The sequence below is a fragment of the Varanus komodoensis genome, unplaced genomic scaffold, assembly GCF_004798865.1.
Source record: "Varanus komodoensis strain SLA01 unplaced genomic scaffold, ASM479886v1 scaffold117, whole genome shotgun sequence".
NCBI lineage: Eukaryota > Metazoa > Chordata > Lepidosauria > Squamata > Varanidae > Varanus > Varanus komodoensis.
This window is the reverse complement of record NW_025335336.1, coordinates 352872-365887: the sequence shown is the minus strand read 5'-3', so window position 1 is coordinate 365887 and position 13016 is coordinate 352872. Positions and strand designations below refer to the sequence as shown.

The window sequence follows — 13016 nt, the reverse complement described above, 5'->3', positions numbered from 1 at the left end:
AGAAGCTCTTGCTGGAGGGGCTGCCTAAGAAATCGAGGCCTGGCGAGCAGCGCAGCCACGGGACAGGATCCGTTCCGGCCTCCGCGCAGGGACCGTGTGCACGACCCCCTGCACAGGGGGTCCCGGCTGCCTCAGGCCTCTCCTGCTGCAGGAGGACAGCGGGGCAGAAGGGCAGCGCAGCCTGCCTCGTATCGCCCCGGCCGCCACCCCGGGCCTCCCCACTCCACCCCTCAAGGGGGCCCGCGGGCTGGGGCGAGGGCCTCGGCGTGCCTGCACGGGGGCCCTGGATGGCAGCGGCGTTCCGGCCGGCCGGCACTAGGACTCCTCGCCGCCCTCCTCCCTGCCCTGGCGCCCGGCATACAGCGCCGCCAGCTGCCGGAATCGGGGCCCCCAGCTGCCCAGGTAGGAGAAGTCCTGCTCGGAGCTGGTGGAGTGCGAGGCGATGGAGCTGAGGGAGGCCGGCGGGGAGCCGGAGCCCTCGAACGCGTAGGTCTGGAAGGAGTCGTACGGGGGCACGGAGGGGTCCTGGTCTGCCTGCCCCACCTTCCGGCTGATATAGTCCCTGAAGAGGGAGAAGTCCTTGTCGGCGGCCTGGCCCCACCGGGGCAGGGAGTGCCGCTCCGAGGGCAGGCCGGGTGCCACCTCGCCGCCCGCCTTGCCCTCGCTGAAGTCGTAGAGGCTGCGCAAGGCCGACATGTCGTAGGCCTCCGTGTCCTGCTCGCCACCGCCCTCGTCGTTGTACTTGATGACGTTGTCGCGCATGTCCTCGTCCTCCTCGGCGGCCAGGTGGCCCTTGTGGTGGCGCTTCAGCGTCAGGATCAGGAGCACCAGCACTGGGGGCAGGCGGAGAGGCGGCGCGTTGTGGGGAGCAAGGCCCTGGCCCGGCAAGGGGGCCGGCATGCCGCAGGGGGGTCAGCCGGCTCTCCCTCGGGGCGCCCTGGCGGCTGACTGCCCGGGAGCACCACCCTCTGGCTGCTGAAGGCGTGCCAGCCCCACGGACGGAGCCCCCAGCCGGCTGCCCTGCTGCCACCTTTGGGGCGCAGCGCGCGTGGTCTCGGCCACGGGAGGAAGGCCGGGACTGCCCTGGGCACCCTCCACAGTGGGGAGAGCTCCTGGCACACCCCCTCCGCCCCGCAGGGCCAGCAGAGGCCGGCTGGGGCAGGGGATGCGGCTCCCCAGGGGACTCCCTCGGGGCTGGAGCCGGCGAGTCAAGGGCTGGCAAGCCTGGGAGGGCCCTTCCTCCGAGGCCTCTGGCAGGCAGGGTGCGCGGTGTGGGGCGGGAGGAAGGGCTGGAGGGGCGCGGGCGACCTGCCGCCCGACAAGGCTGTGCGGGAGGGCCGGGCCGCCATAAGCCCTGCGAGAGCCACATGTGCCGCCCCTTGCGCCCCCCCCCCCCCGCCGCCAGAGGCCAAGGCAGGCTGCTGTCCCCGCCAGCCCAGCCCCCACCCCTCCGGATGGCACCCCGGGGCTGCAGGCGCTGGGCAGGGGGCGCGGGCCGGGGGCGGGCGAGCGGGACTCACCCACGAGGATGAGGACGCAGACCAGCAGGGCGATGAGCGCGCCCGGGCTGAGCGAGGCGGCCGCGGCGAAGGCGGTGCTGTTGCAGGAGCGGACGGCCCCGGCGCTGTCGCAGCCGCAGACGCGGATGGTGAGGGTGCCGGTGCTGCTGAGGGCGGGCGGCCCGCTCTCCACCACCAGGATGGGCAGCAGGAACGTGTCCTGCTCCCGCCGGTTGAACCCCGAGCGCTGGGCGAGCACGGCGGCCGTGTTGTCTGCAGGGGAGAGCGGAAGGCCCCGAGCCCCCTCAGCGCAGCCCCCACCGGGTCTCCCCCTCCCCCCGGCAGCCGCACGCCCCAGCCGGCACCAGCACACCAGCCCGGCCCAGGGTGCCACAGGGCCCCCACGGCTCGCCAGGGCGGCCTCCCTGGGCAGCGAAGGCGCCGAAGTGGCCAGGGGGCTGTGGCGCAGGTCGCCCCCCGTCCTCCCCGCACGGGTGATCCCCTGCTCCCCTGTCCCAGCTGAAGCAGCGATGTCAGGAGGGGCCCCGATGGGGAGTGGCAGTCGCTTCCCTGGGAGCCCTTCCCGGGGTGTGCGAAGCGGCCGCTGGCCAGAACGCTGAGACTGCAGGTCCCCGGTGCGTGGCCGCCCCAGACCAGGCAGAGAAGAGGAGACAGGCCCAGAGGCCGTGGGCTCTGGTCCCCACACTGCCTGCACGTTGGGCTGGCCGGAGCTCCCTGTGGCTGGGCCGGCCGGCCTTGGCATCCCCACCCCTCGGCCGACACATCTCTCCATCCACATGCACATCGAGGAGCGTCACCCCCTCCCCCCCCCCCAGCCTGGAGCCCCAGAAGCCCCCGCCCCCCCCCCCCCCCCGCCACCCGCCAACAAGACCTTCAAAGAGCCGCAGCAGCTGCTCCTCTCGCCCGGAGCACGCGAGTCGGGAGCCTTCCTCTGTCATTGCCAATTAGCCAAGATTCCCTTTGTGCGCTTCCGACGCGAGGCAGCCACCCGGGGAGGGGACCTGGGGACACCGCCTCCTGCAGTGGCTGCTTCTGGGGGCTGGGTGGAATCTGGGACTGGCGAGAATGGGGGGAGCCCCCGAACCCCCCACCCGGAGCCCCGCTCTCCAGGAGGGGTCTGGTGGCTGTCAGGCTCCTCAGGAGGCAGGGAGCCTCATCTGGCCTGGGAGCACGTGCTGGAGAAGGAGGGCGGTGTGGCGGGAAGGCCACTTTGGGGCAGCGCTGGAGGCTGCCTCGTGGTCCCCGGACGGCCTCCCGCCTCGTGCCCCCCATGCTGCCACCATGCCGGGTGGGCGAGAGGTTCAGGGCAGAGCCAGGAAGCGCGTCTGCATGCCGGGCCGAGTGGGGTGTGGGCAGCCAACCAGGCAGCTCCAGGGCTGAGCGCCATGGCAGGCGGGCGAGTGCCCGTCCCAGGAGAGGCTCGCCTCACCTTGTCCCGGCCCCCTCGCCCGGCCCTGAGCAGAGTTCCGGGCTCTGCGCTGCCCCTGCCCCTGCAGGCCACTCGGGGGCTTCTGAGCGCTCCCGGGGCACCCCCTGCCTACGCGGCCCTCGGACACTGCTGAGGCTCCGGGAAGGGGGGAGACTCCGCACGGACAGCGGCTCCGCTGGCTGGTGCCGCTCACAGCCCTGCGCCTGCAAAATGAGGCAGGGCTTTCCAGCTGGTAGGAGTGGTGGGTCTGCCTAAGGTGCCGGCCTCCCAGGGTGGGCTCCCCCCTGCTCACGGGGTGCGGCACTGCCTTCCCGAGGGCGCTGCCTTCCGCCGAGCCAGGCCAGCGGCCACCTGGGCCGGGGCCAAGACGCAGCTCCACAAACCTTGGCCTGTGCGGACAACACCCTTCTGGCTGGGGGGCCCTCCTGAAGCGGAGCTGGTGTCCTGCCCTGGAGCTGGAGGCCAAGGTGCAGGGGGCCGGGATCGCCAGTGGGCTTGGGCCAGTTGCTCGGAGGGCCAGGGGAGATGCCGCGGCTGGGGCGGGGGAAGCAACGCCATGGACGAGCCAGGCCTGCCCGGCAGGCAGCCGCAGGCGCCTGGGGGTAACGGACCTCCCCGCCACGCCGGCCAGCCCCGTGCCCGAGGGGAAAGGGGAGGGACCGGGGCGGGCTCCGCATGGGCACGGCTGGCGTGGCTTGCCCGGCCTCCTAGGCCCACGTGCTTCCGGACAGAGAGCCACTCAGCAGCAGATGCGGCGAGGAAGAGGCACCCGAGCCACAGGCGGGAGCAGTGCCGAAATCCCCCTGCCGACCGGCCACCGGTCGTTCACATGCAGTCCCTGCAGAGGCAAAGAGGCGCCTCTGCTCGCAGGAGCCTCTCCCGCGGCTGCCTTCCCGCCCGACTGCCGCTCGCACGGTTTTGCCTTCCGCCGGGAGCTGCCCGCGGAGCCGGGCCGAGGGGCAGCACGGAAATGCCTGCATGAACGCACGGGGTGTGCAGAGGAGCCCGAGTGGGCCAGCGGCGCTCAGCATGCCCCTCGTGCCGCAGAGCCTGCACCCCCTGGCTCCCCGCCCACGGAGAGCACGGCAAGGAGCACCGTGCCAGGTCGCCCAGAGCGACCGCCGCTCAGGATGTCAGGATGCGGCCGGGAGCGCGCCGTGTGGCTCCATCTGGGCTGGCATCCATCAGCGTCTCGTCTTGGCTCCAGCAGCAATATTTATAAATCACATCTCGAAACCGGCTACAAATTTGTACAAAGAAGCAGATGGGCTGCTGGCAGCGGCTCCCCGCCACTGCTCCTTCCACGGTGCCCAAGGGGGAGCGCCATGGGGAGCTGGGGGGGCGGAGGGGGTCGGGGAAGGGGCCTGTCGCCCACCGGCTGGGCCCGGGCACTCTTTCAGTGACTGACATTTCGCGGGCCCACATCTGTGTGCTTTGCTCCATTCTAGCTGTTCGGGCGTGCTGCCGGCGTGCCACTTTTGGCAGGGAACGAAATAGAACGAATCACAGCGGAGCCGCGCTGCTCGCTTGCGACGGCGGAGGGAAAGCGCGCGGGGCAGCAGGGGGGGCCGCGAGGCGGACAGGGCCGCGTGGTGCCCGGTGCGGGCCCTACCCTCAATGTCCAGCAGAGAGAAGTGCCGGCTGCCGGGGGCCTCCGGGGCCAGCGTGAAGGAGAAGCGGTGGCCGCCGCGGGGCTCGTCGCGGTCCACCACGCTGACGGTCTGGATCAGCTGCGGGAAGAGGGGCAGCTGCTCAGGCGGCCCCGGCAGGCTCCTCGGCCGGCCGCCCGCCCGCCACGCGGGGGAAGCACGTTTCACGGGCTCCACAGCCAGGCAGCCCCTCGCCCCCAGAGGGCCCTGCCCCCTCCCGCCCCCAGGGGGCCCGGGCCCCTGCTGCAGGGCACTATTCTGCTCTGCCAGCAGTCTGGGAACTCGCTTGGGAGGGAAACGGGCCAGCCATGAGCCAACCTCAGCCAGGCGCGCCGTACGAGCAGTACACTCGGGGCTCCGGAGGCCTCCTGGGTGCAGCGGGCAGGAGAAGGGCCCGGGCGGGGCGGGGTGGGGCTGCTGCCCTCCACAGGGCAGCCCGCGCTGGGTCTCCAGCCGACCCCCGCCCTCCAGCAGCCCCTCCCCGCTGGCCGCGTCCCTGCAGCGGCCCCCGGAGCAGAGCCCCCCCTCCAGCACGCATCCTGCCGGGGCAGGGCTCCTCTCAGGTGCTCCGGCCTGCCCATACCTGGCCTGGCCTGGCGTCCTCGCACACCGCAGCCTCGTACGGAGTGGCGAGCTCCGGCGGGTTGTCGTTCACATCCAGGATGCGGATCCGGAGAGGCATCTTGGACACGTGCGCCTGGTTGTCTGGAACAGAAATGGGCCACACGCGTCCCCCAAAGCTCAGCGGACCAGGATTTAGGGTGGAGGCCAGGAAGTACTTCCTGATGGTCAGGACCCCGAGGGTGTGGAACGGGCTTCCACGGGAGGGGTTGAGGCCCGCCGGTGCGGGTGCTCAAGGACAGGCTGGACGTGCACATGGTGGGCATGTCATGAACGGAGCTGGCTGCAGCCTGGGGTCAGACTAGATGGCCCGGAGGCCCCTTCCGAGTCGCTCTGCTCCCGTTTCTATCCCCCCGCAGGAGGCCACAGTGAGGCCTGTGGCAGACATGGCGGCGCACGAGCCCAGGGAGTGGGCCAGGGAGGCTGGCAGCATGGGGGAGAGGGAGGGCCCGGCATGGCCCACTGGGACCCGGCCACAGGCAGGCGCAGCCCACGTGGCCAGCCCCGCACGCAGAGCGCGGAGCAGCATGCCACGCCAGCCGCCACGTGCAGCTTCGCCACGGAGTCTCTCCGAGCCGGTCCCACACCCTGCCGCGTGTGCGCCTGGCGCGTGTGCAGGCTCGAGACCACAGCGCTGCCGAGGGGCCGCGAGGACCCCCCCCCCGAGGTCGGCTCCCGGCGATGCTGCCCTGCCGGGATGGCTCACCTCAGCCAGGGCTGGCCAGAGCCCCAGACGAGCGGCCGAGAGCCAGGCTCCCTCTGCCAGAGAGAAGCGGGGAGGGGAGAGCGCCCCCCCCAGCTCTGCCCGGTCCTGGGCCATCCGCAGTGGGCCACAGACCAGTCGGGAAGGGCAGCGAGGCCTCGGGCCTCCAGGCGAGCGTTCCGCTGCGCCTCGGGTGTGCAGTGCAGGGAGGCCCCTGGGTGACCCCCCCAGCTGCGGGATCCGTGCCCCGGGAGGCTTCGGCTCCCCGTTTCCAGGATGCCCGGGATCGCCCCCCTCTCAGCGGCGCACGAGTGCCCTCGCTTGGCTCGGAGGGCAACCGCAGCGTGCCAGGGAAGCCGTTCCCTCCGCAGGCGGACGTGAGTGAGGCCCGGGCCACCTCTGCCCCGGCAGGGCCTTCCTGGCCCCCAAGGGGGAGGGAGCCTTGCCCCCGTCCGCCAACTGGGCGCGGCGCTCCTGCCCCACCGATCAAGGCGCCCGAGGCCCCCAGGAGGGCCTTGTGGTCAACCACGCAGCTGGCCTGCTCCACGGCTGGCCAGGAGAGGCGGCATCCCGAGGGGGCAGGCGCTGGCCACCCGGGTGCGGCGTGCGCAGGAGCCAGGCCAGGCCGGGGGCAGGGGCGGCCGGGCAGCGCCAGCTCTGAGGCCAGGCGGGCCGCCTCCAGCTGCTGCACATGGCGTCTCCCCCGGCAAACGTTTCTCGGGGAGGGTGGGTGCAGCTGCATGATCGGCTTGGCCTGCCCAGCCCCCGCCAGGGAGGCCCCCCATCCCTCCAGGTGCCCCAGGCAGCTTCCGACAAAGGCTGCTGCCCTGGCGAGGCTCCGGGCGCCAGCCGCATGCCGGCTCCCTGATGCCACCGCAGCGGCCCGGCCCCGAGCTCAGCCTGGCGCAGCTGCTGCTTTGCTGATAAGCGAGCGCGAGGGCCGACGGCACCTGGCAGGCGCTGCCGGGAGCCGGGGCAAAGCAAAGCGCGGCCGACCCCGCCGGGCACTCGCCGGGCCCCCCGCCAGCCCTGCCCCCCCATCTGGCATTCTGCTGATTAGAGGGGCGGGGGTCAGTGCCGGGGTGCGGTGGCGTGACTGCAGGCCCATGGCAGCCCATCGAGGGCCTGGCGCCTGCGCCACGGAAGCCGCAGCAGACGCTTTTCCAGAAGACTCTGCCGGGGGGGGGGGGGGGGGGGGGGGGGGGGGGGGCGCGGGGCGGGGGGGGACCCCGGGGGGGGGGCGGCCCCGCCCCGGGGGGGGCCCGGGCGCGCCAGTTCGGGGGGGGGGGGGGGGGGGGGGGGGGGGGAATGCCTGGAAGGTGGAACGCTGCAGGTGCAGAGACACTGTGGGGGCCTGCCCCGGCTCTGGGGGGCAGCAGCCGAGTCCGAGGGCCCCGTCGGCCGGCTCCCACTGCCCCCACCCCAGCTCCTAGCCTGCCTGGGCTCAGAGGCCTCAAAAGGTGCCGCGGGGCCAGGACAAGGGGCGCCTTTTTGGGGGTCCCTGCCGGCTCTGCCCCCTCCCTGGCTCTGGGCCTGGAAAAGAGAGGGAGGGGCTGGAGGGGCCCCTGCAAATGTAATATGAGCAGGCCAGCTAGAAATCAGAAATCCCGAATGCCTCTGCTGCCCGTATTTCTCCCTGGTTGCAGACCGAGCCGGATCAGACGGGCTGCATGCTCGGAACGCCGCAGCTCCTGGCCTCAGGGGAGCGGCCACAGAGGCCCAGGGCCAGCCCGGGGGCAGCCAGGCTTGCTACAGCCTGCAGCAGGCGCGGAGGCCAGCAGGTGTGCCTCGTGGGGCAGGAAGCCCCTCCAGAGCACTCTGCCTGGGACCCCCCTGCTGACAGGGCGCGAGGAGGCGGCTGCTCAGGGCTGCGTCGCCCCGCCCTCCGGGGCCGGCACGGCTGGGTGCTCTGCACCACGTGGGCCTCGCTCTGGGAACGTCTGCCCCTGTGACAGACAGACCCCAGCAAGGCCCTGCCCCCACCCTGCTTTCCACCCAGGGGCCGCAATCCCCTGGGAAGGGAGCCCGGGGCAATGCCAGCTTGGAACACGACGGCAGGGAGACAGCGGGATCCCCTGGGACCGGGGAGCTGCAGCTGGCATGCGACACGCAGGCCCCGTCACCTCATCCGTCCCGTTCATTCCCCCTGTGCGACGGTGAGCAAAGGGGCAGCGTGTGGAGGCCGGCAAGGGCCAGGGCTCGGCAGAACCGGGCTGCTGGGGGTTAGCGGCTGTGGATCAGGCACCCCGGAGCCCCGGGGACCGGCGGCCTCTCGCAGGCCCCGCATGCAGGCCTCTCCGGGGCCTTCGGCCGGCCCGTGTGCATGAAGCAGAGGCGAGGCCGGGGCTCAACGGACCCCGTCGGCTGTCTCCCACGAACACCCCAGCCACTGCTGCACCCCAGGCTGGAGACTTCTCACCAAACTTGCTTCCCTTCAAGCCGTTCAACCCAAAACCTCAAGGAAACAGGCAGGGGAGCCAAAAGAATGCAAGAGCCGGGGGCAGGGGTCAGACTAGATGGCCTGGGAGGTCCCTTCTGACTCACTGTTTCCTATGTTTTTTCTATCTTTTCTGTGTTTCTATATTTTCTATATTCTGCAGCCGACTTAGGGAAGATCCAAAGTGAATGGTTCCCCCTTCCTCCACCGCACTCTCCCCTCTCCCCTGGCCAGGAGCCCATCGGCCCTGCTTGGCAGGGCAACAAGAGCACGGGAGGCTCAGACGAGGGGTGACCCGAGGAAGCCCGTCTTCGCACTTCGTCCCAGCCGCTGCGCCACTGCCTTGGAAAGGCTTTCCCAGAGATCAGACGACTGTGGAGGACGGGCCTGTCAGCAGCCGCTAGTCAGAGAAGCAAGACCGGAGGCTCCGGGGGTCTCCCAAGAGCCATGCTGGGGGCCACAGCAGGCACGGCCCCCACCCCCAAAGCTTTGCCAGGCTGGCTTGCCCCCGTGGGGAGGCAGCGGCGGCACCAGGCGGATCAGTAGTGCGGCCCAGCTGGGCACTCGTGGCTTTTCTGAGCGAGCCCCTGGAGCAGCTCCGGGGCGACGCCGACTGTCGGGGCCATTCTGCCTCGGCCTCCGCCACAGACCGCCTCGCCTCGGTGGGGGTGCCATGCCCTGGAGACGGCCGAGGAAGAGCGGCCCAACGTCCCGGCTGCCTTGGACCCCTCGCAGAACCGTGCACCCGTCTGGCACCTCCGCGGCTCCCCTGCCTGCTCCTGGGCCAGCCGCTGCTGCCGGATTCCACCTGCCTGGCCAGGCCACCTGAAGGGCTGAGCCGCCCCGAGAGCCAAGATCCGCTCCAGAGGCTCCACTCGGAATCACGGAATAGCAGCCTTGGAAGGGGCCAGGAAGGCCACCGGCTCCACCCGCTGCTGAGGCAGGACGCCAAGTCACCCCATCCCTCGCATGCCTTTCTGAATGCCACTGGTGTGGGAGAGCCCCCCACCTCTGTAGGAAGCTCGTCAGACCCGCGGGCAGGGCAGGCAGGGCCACTAGTGGCAACGGACCCGAAAGGGCAGAGCAGGAACCCCTGGCATGAGCCGAGGCCTCCCGGGACAGCCGCCCTGCCCTCCCGTCAAGCTCCGCGGAAGCAGAAGGCTCCTTCTGCCGAGACTTCCTGGACCTCTCGGGCCGGCTCCCTTGTCCCGGGTTACTCCCCACAGCAACTCCATGGCTAGGCGCCGCTCTCGGCCCTGCCCCCGCTGAAGCACGGCATCGGGGCTCCTGCTGCTGGTGCTGTGTGCCAGCGCCCCATCATCCACGGCAACAGGTGGGGCCTGCGGATATGACGTCATCAGAGAGGGATCGAGAGCCGGCAAGCTGGGTGGGCAGCACAGTGGGAGGGGATCCTTCACCCCCACCATCAGCCCCCCCCCCAGCTTGGCTGACTGACATGCAAATTAGTTTAATTATTTCTTCTTCTAAAATAAATTATATTTTGCAGTGGCTGCAATATGTTGTGTCAGGCAAAATTACATTCAATATTTTTAAACTAATTGATGTCAGCCTTGAGAAAACGTGATTGACAGCAGCGAGGAAACGAGGCTTCTACCTAAATGGTTTCCTAAATTAAAATTAAACATGCCGTTTTTCTGCATTTCCTCCAGGAGCTGGAACGCCATTAATCTGAGAGCACCATCGGGAGGGGCAGGGGGCCGGTGTCGAAGGCGGGCGGAGCGGCCCGGAGGGCTCCCGGCTGCGCTCGGCACCTGCTGGCCTCACCCAGGAAGATCCGCTGCGGCTGCGGCTCCGGCTCCGCTCCAGCCGAGGGATTTCCGAGCGAGCGGCAGGAACAGCCCGCAGCCAAGGATGCGCCCTGCCAGGAAGCTGCTCCTCCAGACTCTGAAGGAGGGCAGGCCTCCCCCCCCCCCGCTTTCGAGGCGCACTCTTCTTGCACTCGCAAGGCTGGAAACGCCGGTGCGCGGGACAGAGCGGGAGGCACATGTTCCTTGTGCCGGGGTGCTCCTTTCTGCGCAGGGAACGGGGCATCCCACGGGGCGCCCTCCAAGTTGGCCTCTGCTCCCACGGAAATCCCACTGTCCCCCGCAGAGAGGCAAAGGGGAAGGGGAGTCCTTCCGGGGCAGGCCGGGCGCTGGCAGCACAGGCCTCCAGCCGAGTCTCCCGCGCCAGCACGCACTGCCAAGACCGGGTGGGGCGACGGGGCCGGGCTCCCCCTCCCGCAAGCGGCTGCTCCGGGCCATGCTGAGGGGCCACCCGGCATCGCCCGTGATCCTCCCGGCCCGCTCAGCAGAGCCTCCGTGTTCAGGCGCGGCTTTCCAGAGGGGGCCACCTGGCCACTGGGGAGGGAAGTGACGGCCCTGCCCACACCCACCTTGGCTGAATGGTCCCCCCCAAACTGCCACCCCCCCCAAGCCCTGGCACTGCTCCGTGGCAGCAGCGTAATTAAATGGGGGTGCAAACACAGCGCTCGGATTCAAGCCGCTCGACAGCAAGATTTATCACCTCAATTACCAGCCGTGGCCACCGCGGGCCAGCGGGCCGGTCATTCGACACGGGTGCGCGGGAAAACAGGGAGAGAATCCCTAATATTAGCCCAAGGAAGGTAAACAGCTTGTACGAGAGATGAAGATTTATCTGCGCAAACATGGCGCACGGGCCAGAGCTGCTGGGAGAGCCATTTCACGCCCGGAGAGCGGCCACGGCAGGGGCTGCAGAGAGGGAGGGGGGCGCACTGCTGCCAGCGCCTCCCTCCCACCGTGCACCCAGAGCCACGGAGCCCGAGCGCTTTTGCTCTAGTGGCGCTCCCGGGGAGCGGCGAGGCCTGTGGGCAGCATACCGGCCCCACGCAGCCGGCGGGCCCAGACCACCGGGCGCCCCGCTGCAAGCTGGGCCGCCTGGACAGCGTGATGGGCCCCGGGCAAAGCAGTGTCCTGGGGCCCCTAGCACAACTGCAACGACTGCTAATTTTGGAAGCTTTCCCATTTTCCAAGGGTTCACGTGCACAAGTGCCCATCAGGCCCGTGCGTGAAGACGGCCCTGGCTGCAAGAGCGGGAGCTGGGCCTGCCGGGGACAGGGCCTCGCAGGCTCCGACTGCCCCCGGAGAGCCGGCACTGCTGCGTGCAGATGCTGGGCTTGAGCGGGGGGGGGGGGGCTGGACATCCGGCCTGGGCCCCTCGTCCAGGAGCTGGGCAGCAGCAGGCAGGGCTGCCTGGCGTGAAGAGCCACCCCCGGCGGGCAGAACCCCACCCTGCAGCCCCGGCCCCCGGCTGTGCTGCCCCCCGCCCCCCTGCTCCAAGGCTTCCCCTGAAGGGCCCCCCCCCAGTCTTGAAGGACGGCCTTCATGACTGCCCTTTCCAGCAGGGGATTCAGACGCAAATTGTATTTTAAATTCAATAGCCGCCATTAATATTTCATGATTACAAAACGTTAAGGAGAATGTCAGTGGCGGCCCGTCTGGACAGCTGAAATGGATGAGCCGGAGCGTCCTGACAGCGCGGACTCGCGCGCAGAGGCCGCGGGCGCCCGGCTGCCTCTAATGCGGCCTGACAGGCCTCCCGGCCGGGGGAGCCACTGCCTGGCCTGCGAGCGGGAACGGCGCTGTCGGCTGCTGGGGCGGCTGCAGAGCCCTGTCGCCTCGCGTTTCTGGCCAAGGTTGCTGGGCGGCCCACGCCACCCCCCGCTTTGCGCACACCCAGTATGGGGCACACCAGAGAGCAGCTGGTGCGCCGATGTGGGACGTGAGAGCGGGCAGGGTGGAACATTTGCGATTTGGGAGGCGAACGCAACGCTGCGCACACGGCAGACAATGAAAAGCATCCGCCTGCAAGCCATGCTGGAGGAGACGTCTTCAACGGCTGTTGGCAAGGCATGCTACCAGATCTCATGGTGGTCGCTGACCCAGCCGGCTTCACTGGTACATGACTAAACTGCACAGCGCCCCATTTCTGCCTAATCTTGAACCTGCCCTCTGCCTGGAGGCAGCTCCTGTGATGGGCAGGAGGGCAGCTCTCTAGCGGGGCATGATCTCTCCTGCAGGGGCACAAACTCCTCTGGCTGGGGGGGCAAGCAGGGAGGGCATGCAGAGCCGCCCCCCCGCCCCATGCAGCAGAAGCAGGGCCTTCAAGATGAATGCTGCGGCATCCCCTCCGCCATCTTCCGCAGGGGCTGAGCTGCCATGCCTGCAACAAGCAGCTGGCCGCTGCTGCAGTGCCTTGTTTGCTGTGGCCCCGAGGAATGAGTGAGCCATGGGGTGGGGGCTGCAGCCAAGCCAATGTGGCCCTGCTCTGCCCCCCCCCCACCCCAACTGAAGCCGGCCGCCCCGGCCACGGCAGAGATGCCCCCAATCAGAGAGCCATCTGCAGCACCGTCTGCCCCACAGAGCCCCCTCTGCCTGCCCTGCGCACCATGGCGGGGGGGCGGGGCGGGGAGAGGACCCAGCCATGGCTCTGCGTGGGCCTGTGCGGTCGGGGCTCCCCCCAAAGCGCCCCGCACAGCGGGTGGGGTCCGCTGGGGGGGGCAGCGGGGGCAGGAGCGGCGCCACGGCCCCCGGGGCTGCCGGCCCCCCGCAGCATCCCCGCCGCCCCTCGCAGGGGCCGCCTGCTACCTGCTCCTGCAGCCAATGCTTGCTCTGCG

General features: G+C 70.1%; 1 protein-coding gene across 1 annotated transcript in view; it reads right to left on the bottom strand.

The window, feature by feature from the left end:
• Positions 1 to 315: 315 nt before the first annotated feature.
• CDH22 (cadherin 22) overlaps positions 316 to 13016 on the bottom strand; it is a 51531-nt gene continuing 38830 nt past the window's right edge. The window contains exons 8-11 of the mRNA XM_044421278.1: positions 5182 to 5303; positions 4562 to 4679; positions 1521 to 1772; positions 316 to 833 (exon numbers count right to left, since the gene is read on the bottom strand). Of these exons, the coding sequence (XP_044277213.1) occupies positions 316 to 833; positions 1521 to 1772; positions 4562 to 4679; positions 5182 to 5303 (1010 nt within the window). The remainder of the gene's footprint in view (positions 834 to 1520; positions 1773 to 4561; positions 4680 to 5181; positions 5304 to 13016) is intronic.